The following is a 21,103-nucleotide window of genomic DNA, read 5'->3' as shown; positions in this document are numbered from 1 at the left end:
GTTGCTGTGTATATATGTGTTTCTTGCACATATATCTGCATATCTATCTGTCTGTGGAACTGAGCATAATTTTGTCTCATGTCAGTGTCTTTCTGTATGGGAGTTTGCTTCTATGTATAACTTCTGTGTTTGTGTGTGTGTTTTACATTATATGTGTCTGCATGCGACTATTTGTCTATTTTGCATATTGCTTGCACATATGTGTATCTGTGTTTCTTTGTGTCTGTCTGTCTCTTTGTCAATTTGTGTTTGGATGTGAGGATAAATTTGTCTATGAGAATGTCTCTCTCTATGGGTGTTTCAGTCTGTGTATGTCTCCTTGTGTGTATTTTTCTATAAAAGTGTGCATTTGTGTGTGAGCCTGTGTGTTTGGCAGGTTTCTGTTTCTGTGTGTCTATTTGGATTCATGTGCCTGTTTATGACTGTATTTTCATGTGTGTGTCTGACACGCATATATAAGTATGTGTATATTGTATATAGCCGTGTGATATACGTATGTCTCTTTGGATGTGAGTCTTTCTCTCTGTCCATGTGTCTCTCTCTCACTCTGTGTGTGTGCATTTTTCATATCAATGTTTGGCATCTTTATGTATGTCTGTGTTTCTTTTTGGTAGTTTCCTCTGAAAGAATTTAAATTCTAGGAAGGTTATGATACTTTTATTTATCCACTTACTTTTATTACATTTATCCTCTGGGCACCTTCAATAACATTGCTTTTAAGAAGAAATCAGTATATTTTCTAACTTCAAGAACAGGCACATTCACTGTAGAATGCTGTCTCTCTTTCAGTTGCACTCCTTTCTGAGGAAGACTCACTTCACTAATCCTGTTGGAGAAAAAGTGAATATGAACCAGAGAGAAAATCTACAGGCAGAGTATGACATTTTCCAGGTTTGGAATTTCCCAAACGGATTGGGACTTAAGGTGAAAATAGGAGAATTTAGTCCATATTTTCCACATGGTCAACAGCTCCATTTATATGAAGACGTGATTGAGTGGACCACAGGAAGTAGACAGGTGGGTCTGACCTAACTGTAATCATTTCTGATACACAGTGGTAACACAGTCATGTGGGCCCATATCTCCTGCCTTGTAACTAGTGAAAGGAAACAGACTGCCACAATAGGATGCTCTTTCTAGCCTCCCTCTTTATGTTTTTTCTTTTCAGTTTTTGATGTGACATTTTATTAATTCTTTGAAGGTCTCAGACATGCATGCTACCCATACAGTGAATTTTTCTCCTTGCAGAAAATGTTTCTGGTATTTAATATAAAAAGAAAATTGATTGTTACCACTGTATTATATTATTTCCAGTAAAGTGAGCAATATCCTCTTGATGCCATTCTGATTATTACACAATGCTTCTCCTTTTTTTCTGCTGAAAATTTGACATAGATGCTGAAATACTGAGGCTAAATGTGAGGAGGATTAAAGTAAACATTTGCAAACCATTAATTATTATTATATAATTTGCCTTGAGACTTTTTACCAACAGGTTCCTAAATGGTCAACATCTCTAACCACACATTAAGATAATATTTTCATAACCCATTTAAATACCCTATAAATGATAACTTTGTTCTTTCTTTTTTTCCTTCTTTTTCCTATTAAATATCTATGGATGTCTTGTCTGCATGTATCCCTCTGCAACACTGGTATGCCTGGTGCATATAAATGTCAAAATAATGATTTGGATCCCTGGGAATTGGAAATAGTTCAGGGCCACACAGTGGGTGCTAAAAATCAAACTTGGGCCTTTTATCTGATCAGGAATTGTTATAGATAACTGAGCCAATTCTCCAGCCATGAAGCATGTCCTGTGTAAAAGAAATTACTCATTAGAGGAATATTTCTTGATCCCACTTATTCTTTCACAGTTCATCTAAACAAGAGTGTATCTAATTTTCTTATGTGTGTGGAGAGGAGGTAGTAGAAGAAAAATAAATGACTTCTTAAAATTTATAAATGATTTATTCTACTAAAAGTCTAAGGTATGTTATAGGTATGAATTCTGATGTGGGTAGTTTCATGGTATTCAATTCCAAATTTCTGAGTATAAAGTAGCATGAAACTTAAAGGAGTAAACTTCAGAAAAGTTCTCAAGTTTGAAATAAAGTTGTATCTCATAGAGACCAGATAGTTTAAATTCTACAAAATATTCTTTTTTTCAGATTAACAAGGAAAGTTACTATCAGGGAAGAGGACATATGAGCTGAAGGTACAGAAACTGAACTTTCTATCCATTCAGAGAGCAGCAATGAAATTTCAAGTGTGCTCTAACCAAGCTCACTTGAGCATTACAAAAAACATCCAGTGGAGGCATACAGAAGATTAGGAACAATGCAAGCAGTGCTCTACTCTCAGATATTAAATTTTCAATGCAGAAAAAGGAACAAAAATATAAAGAAATCAAATCAATACAAATCCAAATGTCAGACTCATAGGCTTAAATGTGAATATGTTCAAAGACATACTAAAAAAAGAATCCAAAGAATGATTATAACAGTATTCCAGAATATCAAGCAGGACACAAATCACCTCCAGCAGAATGCAATGAGATCACAAAACCTTGCATAAAATAAGGAAATGAGTGAGCATGTGACTAACACCTTTGAAAATGTATAAAATGATGAAAAATTCAAACTAAAATATGTAAAGGAAAGAAAATAAATCAAAAAAATTCTAGTAAAAATTCTCACTAACAAAATATTTCAAGTTGAAGATAATATGGCATACTTGAAAAAAAGGCAAAAGAATTAGAAAACTGATACTGTGACAAAGGTAAAAATAAGGACAAGTGAAAGATATATGGGACTGGGGGGATAGGATTAAAGGATCAAATTTACAAACAATGAGCAGAAGAGAAGGACTTACCAAGACATCTACAGTATATCCAGTAAAATACAATGGGAATTTTCTACAATATAGGAAGACATGTGGACATCTAGAGACAGGAAGCATTTAAATTCTAAACACATATCAGATAGAAACCTCCCCATGACATATTTTACTTAAAATTTGAATTATAAAGATAAAGAAAGAAAACTGAAGGCTGCAGAGAGAGAAACCCATTTCTTAGAAAGGTCCCTTCTAGATAACAGCAGATTCCTTCATGAACTCTGTTAAAAAGGGAGAGTATGAATGATGCAATTCAAGTAGGTAGAGATATAGCTGCCAAACCCTCTTATTATACTCAACAAAGTTATCCTTTATAATCAAAGGAGGCTCCTCATGGGTATAAACTTGACTACATCTGGAATTTACTATTATCGGGTTTTTTTGAGACAGGGTTTCTCTGTGTAGTTATGATGCCTGTCCTGCATCTTGTTCTCTAGTCCAGGCTAGCCTCAAACTCACAGATTTCTGCCTGGCTCTGCCTCCCTAGTGCTGGTATGAAAGGCATGTGCCACTGCCAATCGGCTCATCTCAAATTTATTAAACCTCAAAAATGGAAGGCATACTTGAGAGGTGTTTTTTTATTACTTAATTTCAAGTAGGAAAATACACTTTTGAAAAATATTCAGATCTTTAAGATAGGAAGACATGCCTTATATCGAGTGATGGTGGTACATGCCTTTAATCCCAGCGCTCAGAAGGCAGAGGAAGGTGCATCTTTGAGTTCCAGGGCAGCCCCTGGAATTGTTGAGACCAAGGTTGGATAAAGCACAGGGACAAACAGCCAAACGAATGGAAACACATGAACTATGAAACAATGGCTGAGGGGTCACCAACTGGATCAGGCCCTCTGAATGGGTGAGACAGTTGATTGGCTTGATCTGTTTGGGAGGCATCTAGGCAGTGGGACCGGGTCCTGTGCTCATTGCATGAGTTGGCCGTTTGAAACCTGGGGCCTATGCAGGATCGCTTGGCTCAGCCTGGGAGGAGGGGACTGGACCTACCTGGACTGAGTCTACCAGGTTGATCTCAGTCTGTGGGGAAGGCTTTGCCCTGGAGGAGGTGGGAATGGGGGGTGGGCTGGGGGGAAGGTGAGGGGGGCGGGAGGGGGGAGAACAAGGGAATCTGTGGCTGATATGTAGAACTGAATTGTATTGCAAAATAAAAATAAAAATAAATAAATAAGTAAATAAAAATTAACAGTAATTTATAAAGAGAAAAAAAAAAGAAAAGAAAACCACAACATAAAAGGAATATTTATAGGTAATCATATTGTGTAGAAAGTGAAAGAGGCCATGCATAGGAGACACTGTGATTTTTGACACAGAACTCAATACTGAACAAAGGATGCAGAGTGAGAGTGCAACAATTAGCAACTGTCTTCAGAAGTATATAGATCCCTATCACCAGGTTTTGATTATACAAAGTCTTTTTTTATTATAAACTTTAAGAAATCCTTTAATTAACTTAAACTATCTAACCTTTATTCGAGTTCCCCAAATACTTGCAGCCTTTATAAGACATTTTGATCTCAGGAAACTGTGGGAGCCCGATCTCGGGTTCCTCGTGGCTTTATGCAGCAGGTCCGCATAGAGGATGATTAGGGCCACGGGTCTGAGTACAGGTCTCTGAGATGGTCTGCACTTGGCTGTGCTGGGGGAGGAGGTCTTTTGCTCCACCCCTTGGCTTCTCTATAAAAACCCTGGGGCAGAGACAGTCAGGGCCCATTGGAATAAGTTCCAGGCCCTCTCGAGGATATCCTTTATTTTCTATCTGTTTATCTCCACAAGATTCTCTGCAATAAATCCTTCTATCTAATATTTCCTGCTGCTTGCACTCAAGAAAACTCTGGGGAACTGTGGGGGTGGTGGGTAAACACCCCACAGAATGGCGCCATGAACAGGGACTAAAGAAAAGAAGAAAAGAGACTAAAGAAAAGAAAGGCGGGACTAAAATAAGGGGGGAACAAAGACAAATGAACAGGGACTAAAGACAAAGTAATAGGGACTAAAGATAAAGGAAAATAATAGTTTTATTACAGTGTTTTTGGCGAAAGTGTGGGTCAGCCCTGCCAGTGGAAAGGCATGCCGGTGTTATGGAAAATATATATTATATATATCTATCTATCTCTCTCTATATATATTATTGAGAGGCAGTGGTTTTATCCTCGTGAGAAAAGGAAAGCAGACTGGAAGGATGTCCAATGCTGCAGTAAAATTCTCTTCTGTCAAAATTTTCTATATTCTATCCCTTTCTCAATTTCTATCTGTGAAAAATAAGTATAAGGCATAGCATAGTAATATAGTGTAGGAAAAACTTAGAAGTATAAGATCATGTAGAAAAAAAATAAGGCAACTAGACAGATAAACTCTACAATTTACTAACTTTGGGGGCTATAAACGCAAACAGAAAAAATCTTTCTTTGGGCTTTTTGGGTAGTAAAAAAGATCTTCTTTGAGCTTATGGGGAAGAATAAGTTTCCTATGGAAGCTTTTGACCTGGGGACAGCTGAAATGCAAAGTCCGAGCAGCAAGAGAAAGTAATTTCTTCCTGAGGCAAAAATGGGGGTGCAAGAAGTCAAAGTTTAAAGTTGGGAAGTTTTGGGAAAAGTTGGTCTTTCTTTCTACAGGGGAAAAAAAATCTTTCTCCTAAACTATAAAGCTCTTCTTGGAAAACTTGGGGGAAAAATCTCTCTAAAAGCCTTAATCTTTCTCAAACTAAAAGCTCTCAAACTTAAAAACTAAAGCCTTTAACTTTCTCTCTCAGAAGGACAAAAATCAGAATCACCTGAAGATATTAGTATGGGGACCACCTGTGATTAGCTCTAAAGGAAAACAACAAACCTCTTAAGACAGCAAAACCTAAATTCTTTCAAGCTTTAAAAATTCTCCCTGCAATGCAGGAGGCAGGGACAAGTTCCTAAAAACCTCTTCTAAGCCCTGTCTCTTCAAACTAGTAAAAGACAGTGGGTCAGAGTACCCTGAGGGAAACGCTTGGGAGAGTGTGGGTAAAAAGCTACAGAGAGCCCAAAAGGGCAGGAAACTTTACCTGAGAAAAGCAAAAAAGCCAAGCTTTTCAGTTACAGCTGAGCTGAGGCATCAAGGGTTTTGTTTCTGAGTGAGCATTTCAGAATGACAAACAAGGTGCTCCTAATGGTCCTAATGCAAAGATCCCCTGAAGCAATGCAAACTGTTAACATTGTATCCTTGCTTCTGAGCAAAAACCCAGAGGCGACTGGCCAGCGTCTCTGAGTTGGAGTGCATTTCGGGGATACTAGGGTTCCTGCAGTGGTAAACTTCCCGGAGCACAGAGCTGAGGCAGGAAGGTGGAGGACCCAGGGAAAGATTGCTAATGAACAACCAAAGCTAAAGCCGGTGGGAATGGCACAGTTGTCCACTTTCCTACAAGTCCTGGGTTGATAGGTCCACAGCTGCAAAAAGGAAATCTGAGAAAAACCTTTCCTATCAGAGTAAGGACCTTCCTGGGAAAACAGTAAAGCTGAACTGTATCTGAAGCAGTTGTGCTGCTGAGTCAGAATGCTTACTGGGGAAAGAGCCCAGCCAGGGCAGAACAGAAGTATCCAGGAGTAAAGCTTTCTTTTCTGTCAGAGAAAGCATCTCTTTGAGAAAAGCTTTGTTTCAACTGACTCCCTGAGATGAGGGAGTGTAGCCCTAAGGGGTGATTGCCTCTGGCATAAGCTCTGTCCTTGAGCACCCAGACAAACACAACCCACTGGGGGACTGGGCCAGTTGAAGGTCTAATGAAACAAAACACCTGTCTTAATGTGAGTTTAGAGGTGGCAAAAACCTCCCTTGTTAGATTTTCAGTCTGTATGCAAACCAGACCCCAAAAACAGAAACAGACAAAAAGTCCCTACCTTCAGTAGCAGGGAAAGCCGCCACTGTAGTGTCGGAAACTGTTTCTGGGGTAGAGGGGATAAACTGAGACCAAACTGGGATGTGTCTGGGAGAAAGACTCTGAAGAAACAGAAAAGGGACATAATCCTCCCCAGAAAATGCATGACCTTAAAAAGCTGCTAGAATTTGAGGCAGATTTGTGGGGAGAAAAAAAAAGCCCCTACCTCCAAAAGCAGCTAGCAGAGGTACAGAACTGCAGACAGATATCTGAAGCTCTGCATCTGTAGGGCAAGGAACAAGTAAAATTAGAATAAAATCAGTGGGAGAAAATCTCTCTGAAGGAGCTATGGAAAAGCTGTTGTAAATGCTTTGGTTTTTCACTGACTGGCTAAGACAAGCACAAGCCCTGAGGAAAGTTGCTATCAGAAATACCAGCCTCAATGTGTGCTACCTAGGCAGGTGCAGTTCTGATTTGGGGGCCAGTGTCAAATGAAGGAGAGACACCTGTTGAAGCCAGTTGAGGAGAGATTAGAAATCTCCCAATGTGCAATAGCTGAAAATGTAAAATGCTTGTTCCAATCTCCTGTTTCAAAAGGAAAAAACTTTGTTCAAACCTCCCAGGCAAGAATTTGTAAGCAAGTCTGGTAAAAAAGAACTTAGAAGTTGACTCTCAGACCCAAAAAGAACTATGGGAAATGAAGTCCAAAAGCTAGCTTGCAATAAGGGACTGATATAAGGGAAATGCATTCTGGGAAATGTAGTATTTCAGCTAAAGATGGTGATACTGTTCAAAAACTTTTCATCTCAGAATGAAGTTTCTTCTCAAAGCAATGCTAGAAAGCTTAATCTTACCTCTTGAGAACTCAGATCAGACAAAAAGCTACCTTTACGAGCAAACAAGCCCCTTTAAAATTCTTGAGAAAGCAGTTTATACACTGAAAGTTGTCTTAGATATGAAGAAACTTATGTTGAAATTAAAAAAAGTTCTTTGCCTTTTGAAAAACTGCCTGCAATGAGTAATTCCTTTGCAAATCTAATAAGGAGACAAGGACACAAGCATTCAAAAAGAAATGACTGCTTTATAGGTGGGAAACAAACTTCAGAAAATGTAGCTGTCTTAAAAAGAGTTGCTTCATCTGAAAGTTCCTTATTAGAAATCAGTGCTAAATATCACAGCTGCTAATATCAGGAGTTAAAGCTAATGAAGTGAAAATACTAAATACAGTTTGGAGCTGTGCCACTTGTGACTTTACTAGCTCCTTTAGAAAAATACTTTATATCACCTAATAGCTGTGCAGTATTTGGTGAAGAGCTTTCCAGCAGTTAAATACAGTAATTTCACCCTCAGCGTGAAGTGACGTTTTTCTGTAGAACAAACCAAAAGTACTGCTGTAATAGAAACGTTTGTCTGAATTGAAGTACTTAGGGGAGCTATTATGAATTTGGGTGAAGGGACAGCCTCTAGTTAAAAACCATTTACTGCTGACAGTGCATCTCTGCCAATTCAGAAAGGCTGAGAGAACTCGGCAACTTTGGAGTGTGGCTTCATTCTGGGAAAGTTACAGTCCCCTAGCAACAACTATCACAATTCTAACAACAGCACTCACTAAATTCCAGTGCTTTATAACAAAGCTGACTATAAACTCTAAACTTTAGAAATGATGTATGTACTTCCTGTCTAGTTAAGAGAATCTTTCTAATACAGATAGTGATAATAATTAAGAGTAAGAAGTAGAAAAAAAGATGAAAATAAGATATGTGAGTTTGTAAAAATTCTCTTGTTAGATCTCTGTTAAGAAATCTTTAGGTGTTTGCAAAGTTAAATATATGCCAATGGTAGCCCTATATAAGTTTGTAAAATAGATCTATAGAGTTCCTTTAATAATATAAGCTTGCAAGAAGAATCTAAGGTAGTCCTAAGACATGTAGTAATAAGCTTGTAAGAAGTAAAGATGCTAGTTGTAAATGTAAGTTTAAATAGGAAATAAGATGGAATGAACATAAGAAATACATAAGAAGTAATAAGAAATATATTTGCTAAAGTTGTTCTATAGTTTCCTTAAGGAGTATAAATAAGTAGATATTAATACGTTATATGTGAGTTTGTAAAAAAAGTGTAAATGTTGAATGTGAGTCTAAATGCTTTGGAAGGCAAAAAAATGTTATATGTGAGTTTGTGAAAAAGTGTAAATGTTAAGTATGAGTCTGTTAATGTATATGGTGAAAGAACCTGGGACACAGAAGGTAGTGTCCTAGCAGACTGCAAAGCAGGCAGTCTGAGCGGTTTTAAAAAAGTTCCAGAAGCCGCTAAGAAGCTAAGAATGGCAGACGCCAGAACCAGCACAAGGCATCCGCAGCTGAGATCCGTGGAAAACCGAGGCAACACAGAAAAACCTGAGCTAACATCAAAAACTGTGCGGTTTAGAATATTACTGTGTCTAAAAAGGTCTCTGTGAGGATAAAAGTTGCAGAGATGCTTGTTTGAACTAAAATTGTTAACAGCAAAAAGTTTTGGTTGTAAAACATCTCTTCATATTTGGAAGTGAAAGCCTGATACCAGAATTTACTTTTTTAAACATTTTGAACTTAAAATAATGAGATAAAACTACAAAAAGATTTTTGTTATGAATTTCTTCATATTTGGAAGGCTAGTATCAGAATTTATCATTTGAATTTTGGGACTTAATGAAATAAATAGAGATTTCATTGCAATGGGACAATTTTGAGTTTATTCATAGTAATGACCTAGGAACTGTTTGCTGGAATTGGGTTAAAAATGGAACTGTTTAAATGAAGAAATTTATTTCTACCTAGAATCAAGATGCAGTTTTGTGTATGCATATATGCTTTATTAACTGGTGATTCATGAATTGTTTTGTGGAACTGTTTATGTAAAAATGGAATTACTTATGGAACTGGTTTTGTGTTACAAATGGAAGTGTTTAAATAAAAGTTTGGGTTTTATAACTAGGTTTGAGATTTTGCTTAAATTATAAAGGGGAGAGTTAATATTCCTTAGTCTAATTTCAAAAATTGAGTGGATTAATGTCATGTTTTGTTAGTAAGAAATGCAAATGGGGTATATTAAGAGACTACTTTTAAAGTGTAAAAAGCTTTTTTAAGAAACTGCTTTTGGATGTTCTGCTAAGTTTTCAAAGTGTTAATGGTTAGATTGAGAAGATTGCTTTTCAAGATGGGTTTGTAGGAATTGTATGAGTTTGGGTTCCTCTAACTAGGTTTGAGATTTTGTTTTAAATTATAAAGAAAAGGAGGAGTTATGAGTGGAATTAAGGTTGAATTATGTTTGCAGAAATTATGTTTAACCTATTGATATTAATGCACCCTGGTTTTGTGGAGTTAAGGAAATATTTAAGCTTGATGTGAATACATCGAAGTTTTTCCTGTGTTCTGTTAGCAAGAAAATTCAAATGATTGAGTTAAAGTTGTAAGACGGAGAAAATTGTTAACTATATATAGCACCATATATGCTAATTCAAATGGTTCTCTTAAGAGTTTGCTTTGAGTTGTAAGATTGAGAGAATTGTGACTATGTATAGCAATATTTATGTTAACCTGCTAATGGTAATGATGAAGCTAAGGGATTCTTTAAGTTTGTAGTCACCTTAAGAGTATTTGGTTTAGAAAGGGCTTGAGGCAGCTAAGACTGGTGTAGTCACCTTGGACCTAGTTCAAAAGAGAAATGCCATCTTTATCATCCTCTACTCCCATACTGGGAGGTGTAACAGCTTGGAGATTGCTGTAAGCCATTAATAGTTATTTTTTATATATTAAGAAAGGGGGACCTGTGGGAGCCCGTTCTCGGGTTCCTCGTGACTTTACCCAGCAGGTCCACATAGAGGATGATTAGGACCACGGGCCTGAGTGCAGGTGTCTGAGATGGTCTGCACTTGGCTGTGCTGGGGGAGGAGGTCTTTTGCTCCTCCCCTTGGCTTCTCTATAAAAACCCTGGGGCAGAGACAGTCAGGGCCCATTGGAATAGGTTCCAGGCCCTCTCGAGGCTATCCTTTATTTTCTATCTGTTTATCTCCACAAGATTCTCTGCAATAATTCCTTCATTCTAATATTTCCTGCTGCTTGCACTCAAGAAAACTCTGGGGAACTGTGGGGGTGGTGGGTAAATGCCCCACAGGAAACATTCCACCTAAAGCTCCATACATATCAATCCAGCACTTCCTCACCACAAATGCACCAGGCTCTGCCTATTTAGCTGTTTTACTCTTCTTCATTTTGTTTGTCATGCTTTGCAGTGGTATTTACTGGAGTTCATGTTTCCTATCAGAGATTTGAAGAGATATTTCCCACGTTTCAGATCTTCATTTATCCCAGCTTGCTGCACTAACCATAAGCAAACTGAGGAGGAAGGGTTAGTTAGGCTCATGGGTTACAATAAAGGAAGACAAAGTAGAAACCTGGAGACTGCAACTAACCTCTTTAGGAACAGTGTTTACTGGCTTGCTCTGCTAGATATCTCCTACAGGCCTGCCTAGGGACAGCACTCCCCACAGTGGACTGGGCACTCCTACATCAATTACCCATTAGTAAAAATGCATAAATAATATGACAGCAGCTAGTTCCTTGGAGAGATATATTTTAGTTAGGTTTCCCTCTAACATTTCAATGGTCGTTCTGTCAAGGTGATGAAAATTAACTAGAAAAATAAGTTTACACTCCATGATGTTTGCTCACAGCAACAACCCATTTTTTCCCCTAAATTTCTAAGATTCAGAAGCTACCCAACTTCACATCAGATTGTTTTCATACATTTACTTGTTGGGCATTATAAAACATACTACGTTTAATGTGGTCACTCATTTGGTGTATGTAAAATAAGCTTATCAATATTTAAAAATGCTAATATTATATAATTATGGAAGGAGTAGGTAAAACTCCTGATATCACCATGTGTCTAATTTTCCTCAGATGCCACCCTCTGTGTGCAGTGCTGATTGTGGTCCTGGACTGAGGAAATTCTTGCAGGAGGGAATTGCAGCCTGCTGTTTTGATTGCATCCCCTGCCCAGAAAATGAAGTTTCTAATGAGACAAGTGAGTGTTTGCTGCTAAGATAAATCTTTCACGTAGATCATCTTCTCCCAAACACACTGGGATGATCAAAGGTTCTAAAAGACATCTGTAAAAATAAACCATATCACTTTCTCAAGTTAGTTTTTATTGGACTATGATCATTAACAATGTCACTTTAAATAACATGTTATGCCGACATACATCTTTGACTCATTGAAAATCATTGTAGATGATCTTTTCTCAAAGAAACAGTTTTGATAATAAAACTATAACGTGAGGGAATTCTGCACAATGTCTTAACTAGTGACTAATCTTTTCTGGAACTACATGTAGATTTGTTTCCAGTCATAAACCTTCAATAATACTTTTTCTATTTCTATGTCTGTATGTGTCCTTACATAAGATTATAGGTTCCATGTACATGCAGGAAATCAATGGAGAACAGACTAGTGTATCAGATACATTGAGCTCTTTCATGTGGGTACTAGAAACAAAATCTAAGTCCTCTGTAAGATTAATGAAGAGTGGAAATAATTACTTGTAATATTATAAGAAACTGTTCTCTATGATAAAGAAGATTTCAAGCAATATCCAGAGAGCCCCCTTTTCAAAGGTTCAATGTCATTTGTAATCTAGGGAATTGTGGATAAGTGTTAGCACATAATGTAGAAGTATTGAGTCCTATAGTCAATTTGTTTATATAGAGCACACAGTTAATAATGCCAAAAGTAGAAGATTAAAATGGTTTTGTATGAAAGCAACAAGCCACAGTTATTTCAAATGGTGTTGTCACCTACACAGCCCATACTTGTCAAATGATTATTTGTTTAGAGGTGGTTACATAAAAATGGCAGCTACATAGATTTTCTCTCATTTTGCCTGTTATCCTATATAATGAAAGACCTTAAAGGACATTTATGGCCATTAAGGTGCTTCAGAAATAGTATCCCTTGCTCCTAAATCTGATAATGAGTTCATTCCTAGGACACATGTAGCAGGAAGAGGTTTCCAACCCCTAGAGGCTGTGTTCTGATCTTTATGGACTCACACATACAACATACTCCAAATTAATTACACACTATAATGAAACTGTTTTAAATATAAAACTGTATAAGAGTAAAGGGTATTTACAACAATAAATAAAACAACAATTAACCAAAAATTTAATTATTTCTTTAATTATGTATATGTATGTGAGATGGGTGGTTATGCATACACAATTGCAGGTGCATGTGAGAGGCATCCAAGGCCCCCTTATTTAGAGTTACAGCCAGTTGTGAGACACCCAAGATATGTTCTTGGAACTGAATACAGTTCTTCTGCAAGAGCAGTACATTCTCCTCACAACTGAGACAACTTTCCATTCCACTAAACAAATTAACCAATAACATGGGTCCATAAATGCATTGTTCAAGAAAAAAAGACTTAAAACCTAGAAGCATGTCATCAATCTATTCAATTATTTGATGATTCAGAGCAAATATAGTCTCATTTCAAAAAATTTCCACGGTAAAATTTACAACTTATGGATGCGAAACTATTCCTCAAAACAAACCTTCTGTGCTATCATTCTTGCTTGAGTGTTCTTCTTTTATTATGATCATGGTGTTATATCAATATCTACTTCACACTTGAGTACACTCACATAGTCTGGGTCTCATATAGACAGAAATTAGTGAAGGATGAAAGTGGTTGTCTATTCCCAAAGGTGATGGAATCAAGAGGTAAGGCTTTTAAATAAGTATATACACAGGTTTCTACCTTCAAGATAGGGTTACTCCTATTTATGAACAAGACTCAGGGATAAAGCATTCCCAATGCCAGGTGAAAACACCAACTGAGGACGTATTTATTTATTTATTTATTTATTTATTTATTTATTTATTTATTTTCACTTTAAAACATTAAAATTATATTTATGTAACATTTGTCTCTCATTTTCATTTTCCTGTTTTCTTCATATAAATCCAATCACTCTCATATTTGAGCTCTGTTGTTACTTTTACATGTAGATACACATATACATATACAACACACACACACACACACACACACACACACACACACACACACACACATAGATTTTGAAGGAACTCTAGTGAGACTGATTATGGCAAATATGGTTCTAGCAAGTTCTGCACTTCTCCTCCATTCCTTTTTCCTTGCTAAGATCCATTAGATTCCAGTGATAGTTTGAATGAAATTGGCCCCATCAGAGGGTGTGGTCTTGTTAGAGAAGGTGTAGTCTTATTGGAGGAAGTGTGTCACTATGGATGCAGACTTCAAGGCTTCTTAAAATCTTAAGCCATACACAATGAGAGAGCTTACTTTATATTGCCTATGGATCAAAATATGTAAAATACTCAGCTTCTTCTCCAACACCATGTCTGCATAGCAACATGCCCTACCATCATGGTAACAGACTGAGCCTTTGAATTGTAAGCCACTCATTTAAATGTTTTCCTTCATAAGAACTATTGTGTCTTGTATAATATTAGAAGGACTAGCCTTAATATTATACATCCCAGGGACTCAGGAGAGAGAACTAGAAACAGCAAGAACTATTTTCGGGAAATAGAATCTCAGTACACTGAGCTCTTAGTCCAGGTTTATTCTTTCCAATCTTCTCCATCTTCCATGTCCTGGGAGTCCCAGTATACTTACAAGCAGTAGTCCCTTGGCTTCCAGGCTTCCAGGGTCAAATGGAGGGGTGATAAGAATCATATAGGGGGGCAGAAATTGTTAATTATCAATTGCAACCCAAAAGGGAAGTGACTAATGGGGAAATGAATTAACTAAATGCTAAGTTTAAGTAATATCTAAGAAGAGGGATCTTATGTGCTCAACTATAATCTTAAACTTGATTGGTAGAAATGTTAAGAATTGATAAGTTACTAGGTCAATGGGAGAAAATAAAACTACTTCCTTTGTTCCTGTGGCTCCTGTCTGTCCAAACTATCTGCTGTTTTTTCTGCAGGGTCCGGGAAAGTGTGATCAGTTGCTAGGCAACCTGTGTACATCTAGATGCCTCTGATGATAGTCAAAGAGAGATCTGGAACTAGAGGTAAGATTTTGGAAAGCAGGTAGTGAAGCTTATTTGGCATATCTGCCAGGCCTTCTCAAACAGCTACTCTGGATGCTTAAGTCTGTTCTTAGAGAGTACAGAGGTATCTCTGATAAGGTACTTTCCTTGATCTGTGAATGGACCTGGCCGGATGCTGCCAATGATGACAATTACAAGGAGGCTTCAACTGGGGTTCTGACTGTGCATAGCTGTCAGCACATAAGGTTATTTTAATATTCCTAGAAGTGATTAGGTAAGGAGTTAGAGTTCTATAAAGCTAGGAAGGCTGTAAGAAAAGGAAGGTCTGAGCTAAATTGTGTGAAGCTATTACTTAAGATCCACCAGAGCTAGGCGGTGTCTCTGTGTAGAAATGACCTTAATTTAGGATACTTACTGTGTGGTGGTTTGGACTGTTGTTCCTGTTAGTCCTTTAATGTGGTTAAGGGGGAATATCTGGTTCTAGTGCAGAAAGGGAAGAAATGGATGGGCTGAAGGGAAGGAAGCCTTTTCTGGAGATGGTCTCTAGATACCTTGAATGTATATGTCCAAAAAGGAATCAGTTCACACTGTTAACAATTCTTAGGGAAAAATCAATTGGGAAAACTATGAAAGCACACATGATTCTCATAAGAGAAGACAGCTGATATATAACAAGCCAAATAATACCAAATGCTCCTTGGAATTTGGCTTCCTCTGAAGGAATTCATTGATCCCTTCAGGTGGTGGCTTTGCCATAACCAGCTGAGTTCTTATAATATATTCCTCTGGCCCATAGCAACTGTGGTCATGGTTCACTTTATAGCAACAGAAATGAGGCTACATTCCTAAAGATAGCCACCAGGGTCTATTCCCTTATTTGGTGCTTTCTCCTCCTGAGACTGACTATCAAGGTCTAGCTACTAAAGTATTGAAGTACAATTAGCAAAAACTGCCTTGTGGCTCTCCTAATTAATATATCCAATCAGAATTAAACACTTCATCATAACATGGGGTTCCCATTTTTTCTTTATACACTGCCTTTTTCCTAAAGGCTACATCTCTGTCCTCTCTATTCAGAGGCAGTTCTTTGTCCTCCCTGTCCAAAAACCCCTTCCCCAACTCTCCTGTTGCCTTATCCTTCTCTTTCATTCTCTATCTCATGATTTTGCTTCCTATTTCCTGACCATTGACATGTGGTGCAAACAAATATACTTTGTGTTGAGAACTTGGTCTTGACATGTCATGTGCAGATGCCAAGGGTCACTACTGATTCTGTCTAGTATTTCCTCTATGTCGATGGGTTTGGGCTGGTAAATTGATACTAGAAAGTGTACTAGAGGACCTGTCCAAATAGAAAACACAGTCTCCTTCAATTACAAAAACAACATTCATAAAACAGAGAAAAAGACATCAGGAGGCACTACAACCATGGAATCTAAGACTTTACAATAATGGTTAATGATTTTACTCTCTGTCAATTTACCAGTTGAATTTTTTTCTTCATAGCATTCAGAATGTACTGAAATGACATGTGCTTTCTGATAATATAGCAAATGGCATCCTCAACACAGTTAAATAGACAACATAATGATTGTTTAATTTAAATCCTCATAAAATAATGAGTGAGTATTTTGAAATGGAAGCATTGGTATGCAGCAATGTACTTCAATTACATCATCAGAAACAAATGAAGATATTGCAATGCTTCTTCAACACACTTAATTGTAATATGTGAAGAAATGACTGAAGCTGTATTAATCATATTTTTCTTTCTCCATCAGATGTGGATAAATGTGTGAAGTGTCCAGAGGACCAGTATGCCAACAGAGAGCAGGACCTGTGCATTCACAAATCTGTGATCTTTCTGAACTACAAAGATCCCTTGGGGATGACTCTTGCCTCAATGGCCTTGTGATTCACTGCATTCACATTTCTTGTTCTGGGGGTCTTTGTTAAGCACCATGACACTCCCATTGTGAAGGCCAATAATCGTAATCTTAGTTATATATTGCTCATCTCACTCATGTTTTGTTTCTTGTGCTCCTTTCTTTTTATTGGCCAACCCAACACAGCTACCTGTGTCCTGCAACAAACCACATTTGGAGTTGTATTCACTGTGGCTGTTTCCACTGTGTTGGCCAAAACAGTGACTGTGCTTTTGGCTTTCACAGTCACAGCCCCTGGAAGAAGGATGAGGTTCTTCATGATTTCAAGGGCACCCAACTACATCATTGCCATATGTACTCTCATCCAAATTATTCTTTGTGCAATCTGGCTGCTAATTTCTCCTCCCTTTATTGACACTGATTCACACTCTGAGCATGGCCAAATCATCATTGTGTGCAACAAGGGCTCAGTTACTGCATTCTACTGTGTCTTGGGATACCATGGCTCCCTTGCCTTAGGGAGTTTCATTGTGGCTTTCTTGGCCAGGAATCTCCCTGACAAATTCAATGAAGCCAAGTTGCTGACCTTCAGCATTTTGTTGTTCTGCAGTGTCTGGGTCACTTTTCTTCCTGTCTACCATAGCACCAAGGGCAAGGTCATGGTGGTAGTGGAGGTCTTCTCCATTTTGTCCTCAAGTGCAGGTCTGCTGGGATGCATCTTTATCCCCAAGTGCTACATAATTTTGTTAAGACCAGAGAGAAATTCTCTTCAAAAGTTAAGGGAGAAATCATCTTACTGAATACTCATTTCATAAATTGTTACTGAAAACTGTAGTGATGGTACCTGTTGTGATATAAAGCAGGATGTATGCATTAGCCAGTGATTATCATTGTTTCTTCTAATGATAATGCCCCGAAATATCATGTATACTACTTTACTGTATATTGTGTTCTATAATCTTCCACTCAGACACATATTTTACAAGACGTGATTCTTGGATATTAGTGCATAACCGGTGTGTTCTCATATTTTTCCAATGCAAAGTAGTATTTAAAATAAACTCCAAGGAATTCTTTTAATAACTAAATTTCTTAGTGTCTTTTAATGTAAGAGAAACAGAGAAAGTTTGTTTTAGAGGAAATGAATGTTTTCAGATGATGAGACTAATTACCCCTTGTGGAAGTGACAAGAGAAGCCTGTTGCATCCTGGGAGTTAGAGGAGTAAAATTTAGGAGAAAGAAAGATATTTTGTTAAATAGATAGAAAAAATATCATGAAAAATGGAGAGATGTATCAGCATTTAAAATCATATATGGCTTTTTCAGAGGAGATGAGTTCACTATCAAATCCACATATCTTACAATTCATAGGCACCTCTAACAATAGTGCCAATGGATCAGATGCCTTTTCTGTCTTCCAAGAACACTTACACACAGGTGTGCACATAAGAGCACACTCAAAATGCACACATACACATAATAGAATTAAATGAAAATTTTAAATTGAAGTTTACATAGCACTACAGTGGAACACTGGTTTTCTTTCTCCTTTTAAACCCCATTCACTGAAATAGATTTTCTTTCACATAATATCCCCTGATTATGGTTTCTCCTCCAAGCCTCTCCAAGTTCCTCCAAGATCCTCTCCACATCACTTCCTATCTGAATCCAGCTCATTTCTATCTCTCATTGGAAAACAGTCCAGTTTCTAGGGGATAAAAATAAAAAATATGCTATGATAAAGAAAATCTAACACATTGGAATTGGTCAAAGTAGGCAAACATAAGGAAAAGAGCCCAAGAGAAGGCATGAGAATTAAACACATGTGTTTGTACATTCAGGAATCCCCCCTAAAATCTTACCTTGTACCCATACCATTTATGCAAGCAATGTGTAAGTTAAAAGTGAGTAGAAATATCTCTATCTCTATCTCTATCTATATATCTCATGACAAACCTGTAAAAGTGGGGACAAAGGGGGAACTCTGACACAATACTATGAGACAAAGACCTCCAATAATGAAGTTAACTGAATTTTCTGTTCCCATCTATTTCTGGGCATGCAGTCCACCCTTAAAAGTATTTTGATTTCCTACTGAGACTCCTTTAACAGAAAGTAAATTCTCATTAGCTGGTGGTTATCAATTGTAGACTGCTTCTGTTTAGGGATAAGGCTTGTGATCACTTCTACTTTCAGGTCTGGGATTTTGTGCAACCATTTCCCCAGCTATCTTTCAGGCAGGATATTATTGTAGATCAAAGGGTTTTTGGATGTGTTGGCATTTTCAGTTCTCATTTCCTTCAGAAAGCACTAGAAGGAAAATTCCAACCTAAGGAAGTCTGATACATCCACGTAAACACAGGCAATAGATAACACCACAGCAGTAAACCCTAAAGGAGAGAAGCACACACACACTACCACCAAAAGATAAGAGGAGCTAACAATCACTGGTCATTAATATCCCTTAATATCAATGGACTTAATTCACCTATAAAAAGAAACAGGCTTACACAATGGATACAAAGCAGGACCCATCTTTCTGCTGCACACAAGAAACACACCTCAATTTCAAAGATAGACACTACTTAACAATAAAAGGCTGGGAAAAGTCTTTCCTATCAAATGGTCTTATGAAGCAAGCTGGTGTAGTCATCCTAATATCCAGCAAAATAGACTTCACACTAAAAACAATCAAAAGAGATCAAGAAGAACATTACATACTCATCACAGGAAAGATCCACCAAGAAGTTTTTTCAATTTTGAATATTTATGCCCCAAATACAAGGGCACCCACATATGTAAAAGAAACATTACTAAAGCAGAAATAACACATAAAACCCCACACATTAATAGTGGGAGACTTCAACACCCGACTCTCACTACTGGACAGATCTGCCAAATTGAAACTTAACAGAGAAATAAGGGACTTAGCTGTTGTTATGACTCAAATGGACTTAATCGATATCTACAGAACTTTCCCTCCTAACAAAAAAGAATATACCTTCTTCTCAGCACCCCTTGGAACCTTCTCTAAAATGGACCACATACTTGGCCACAAAGCAAATCTCAACAGATATAAAACAATTGGAATAACCTCCTGTGTTCTATCAGGCCACCCGGGTTTAAAGTCAGATTTCAACAACAACAAAAATTACAGAAAGCCTACAATCTATTGGAAACTTAATAATGCTCAACTGAATGTGTGCATGTGCATATTTTTATGTATGTTCACATATATGCGAATATTTTACTCAAAAATGTAAGAGAGGTAGTTTTTGAGAATTGAAGGCCTTAAGGAACTTGGGATAGGGTACCATGTGAATCCAATATAAGGAAAATTTCACACTTGTGTCATTAATTCAACATGCACACACACAAACACAAACACACGTCATAAATTCAGAAGGAGACTATGTAGACTGAGGAATGGAATGAGTAGTAAGATGAGCAGCAGATGTGAGTGAGAGAGGAAAAAATACCACAAAAAGGACATGCTACATGTGTTGCTTGCCAGAATATAAAGTATATTACTTTTTAAAAAATAATAGTTATACCATACAAAACAAAACTGGATACCCTGCTGAAACTGTAGCATGGGAATTTTTATTTTCACTCTCCATGAAAGGTAAATGATCTCTGTCTTCCTATGAAAGACTTTTCCTTTCACATTTCTGTATGTTCACATCCAAGGCCCCCAGGATGGCTCATCATAGAACCATAGGTCATACAGTGTTCAAACGTTTATTATTAAATGTACAATAGGATCCACATGAGAACACTAAACCTGTGTGCCTTGTCTCCAATACTAAATAAGACACATCACTAACCACAGTAATCAATGGCCCTACTTTGTTCTGCTTTCTGTGCAGTCCCAAACCACTGAAAAAGCTTCATCAGCCCAACCTCACCAGAACACTGTAACACTGGCATTGCAGGTTCTAGAATGCAAACAAAAATAGAAAGCTAGGAAAATTGTATAAGAGCAATTTACACATTAAACTGAGGATCACTTCAGAGTTTCTATTTGCTTCTAAGATACTCAAAAAAGACTTCTATGCAGCCACTAGTAGATTGTAAAATGAACAAAAAGAATGTAGGAAATCAAAGATAAGGCAGAAGAAATGGGTCAACACATGGAATTGAACTATTAGAACTGAGGCTTGGGGATGAAGATGATGTTTTAGAAATCAAATATTTGCCTTATCTTCTGTTTAACAACATTTGGGTTGGAGGATCTGTGAGAGATCTTATTTTGTAATTGAATAATATTACAGAAGTTATGAAACTTATTGAATATTTTAAAAACATTTTTGCAATGCTGCAAATGTAACAAAGGCTCTATGTAGAGCTGGATAGTTGTAGAACAGCAACATTCAGG

The 21,103-nt window shown here is 37.4% G+C and overlaps 1 protein-coding gene across 1 annotated transcript in view; it reads left to right on the top strand.

Moving 5' to 3' along the window:
• LOC131902657 (vomeronasal type-2 receptor 116-like) overlaps positions 1 to 17,737 on the top strand; it is a 57,616-nt gene extending 39,879 nt beyond the window's left edge. Inside the window, exons 4-6 of the mRNA XM_059253671.1 lie at positions 790 to 1,017; positions 11,694 to 11,820; positions 16,774 to 17,737. Of these exons, the coding sequence (XP_059109654.1) occupies positions 790 to 1,017; positions 11,694 to 11,820; positions 16,774 to 17,525 (1,107 nt within the window). The 3' untranslated portion in view covers positions 17,526 to 17,737. The remainder of the gene's footprint in view (positions 1 to 789; positions 1,018 to 11,693; positions 11,821 to 16,773) is intronic.
• Positions 17,738 to 21,103: the final 3,366 nt, after the last annotated feature.

This window comes from Peromyscus eremicus, chromosome 1 (assembly GCF_949786415.1).
Source record: "Peromyscus eremicus chromosome 1, PerEre_H2_v1, whole genome shotgun sequence".
In the NCBI taxonomy this organism is placed as follows: Eukaryota; Metazoa; Chordata; class Mammalia; order Rodentia; family Cricetidae; genus Peromyscus; species Peromyscus eremicus.
This window is presented reverse-complemented; position numbering and strand designations above follow the sequence as displayed.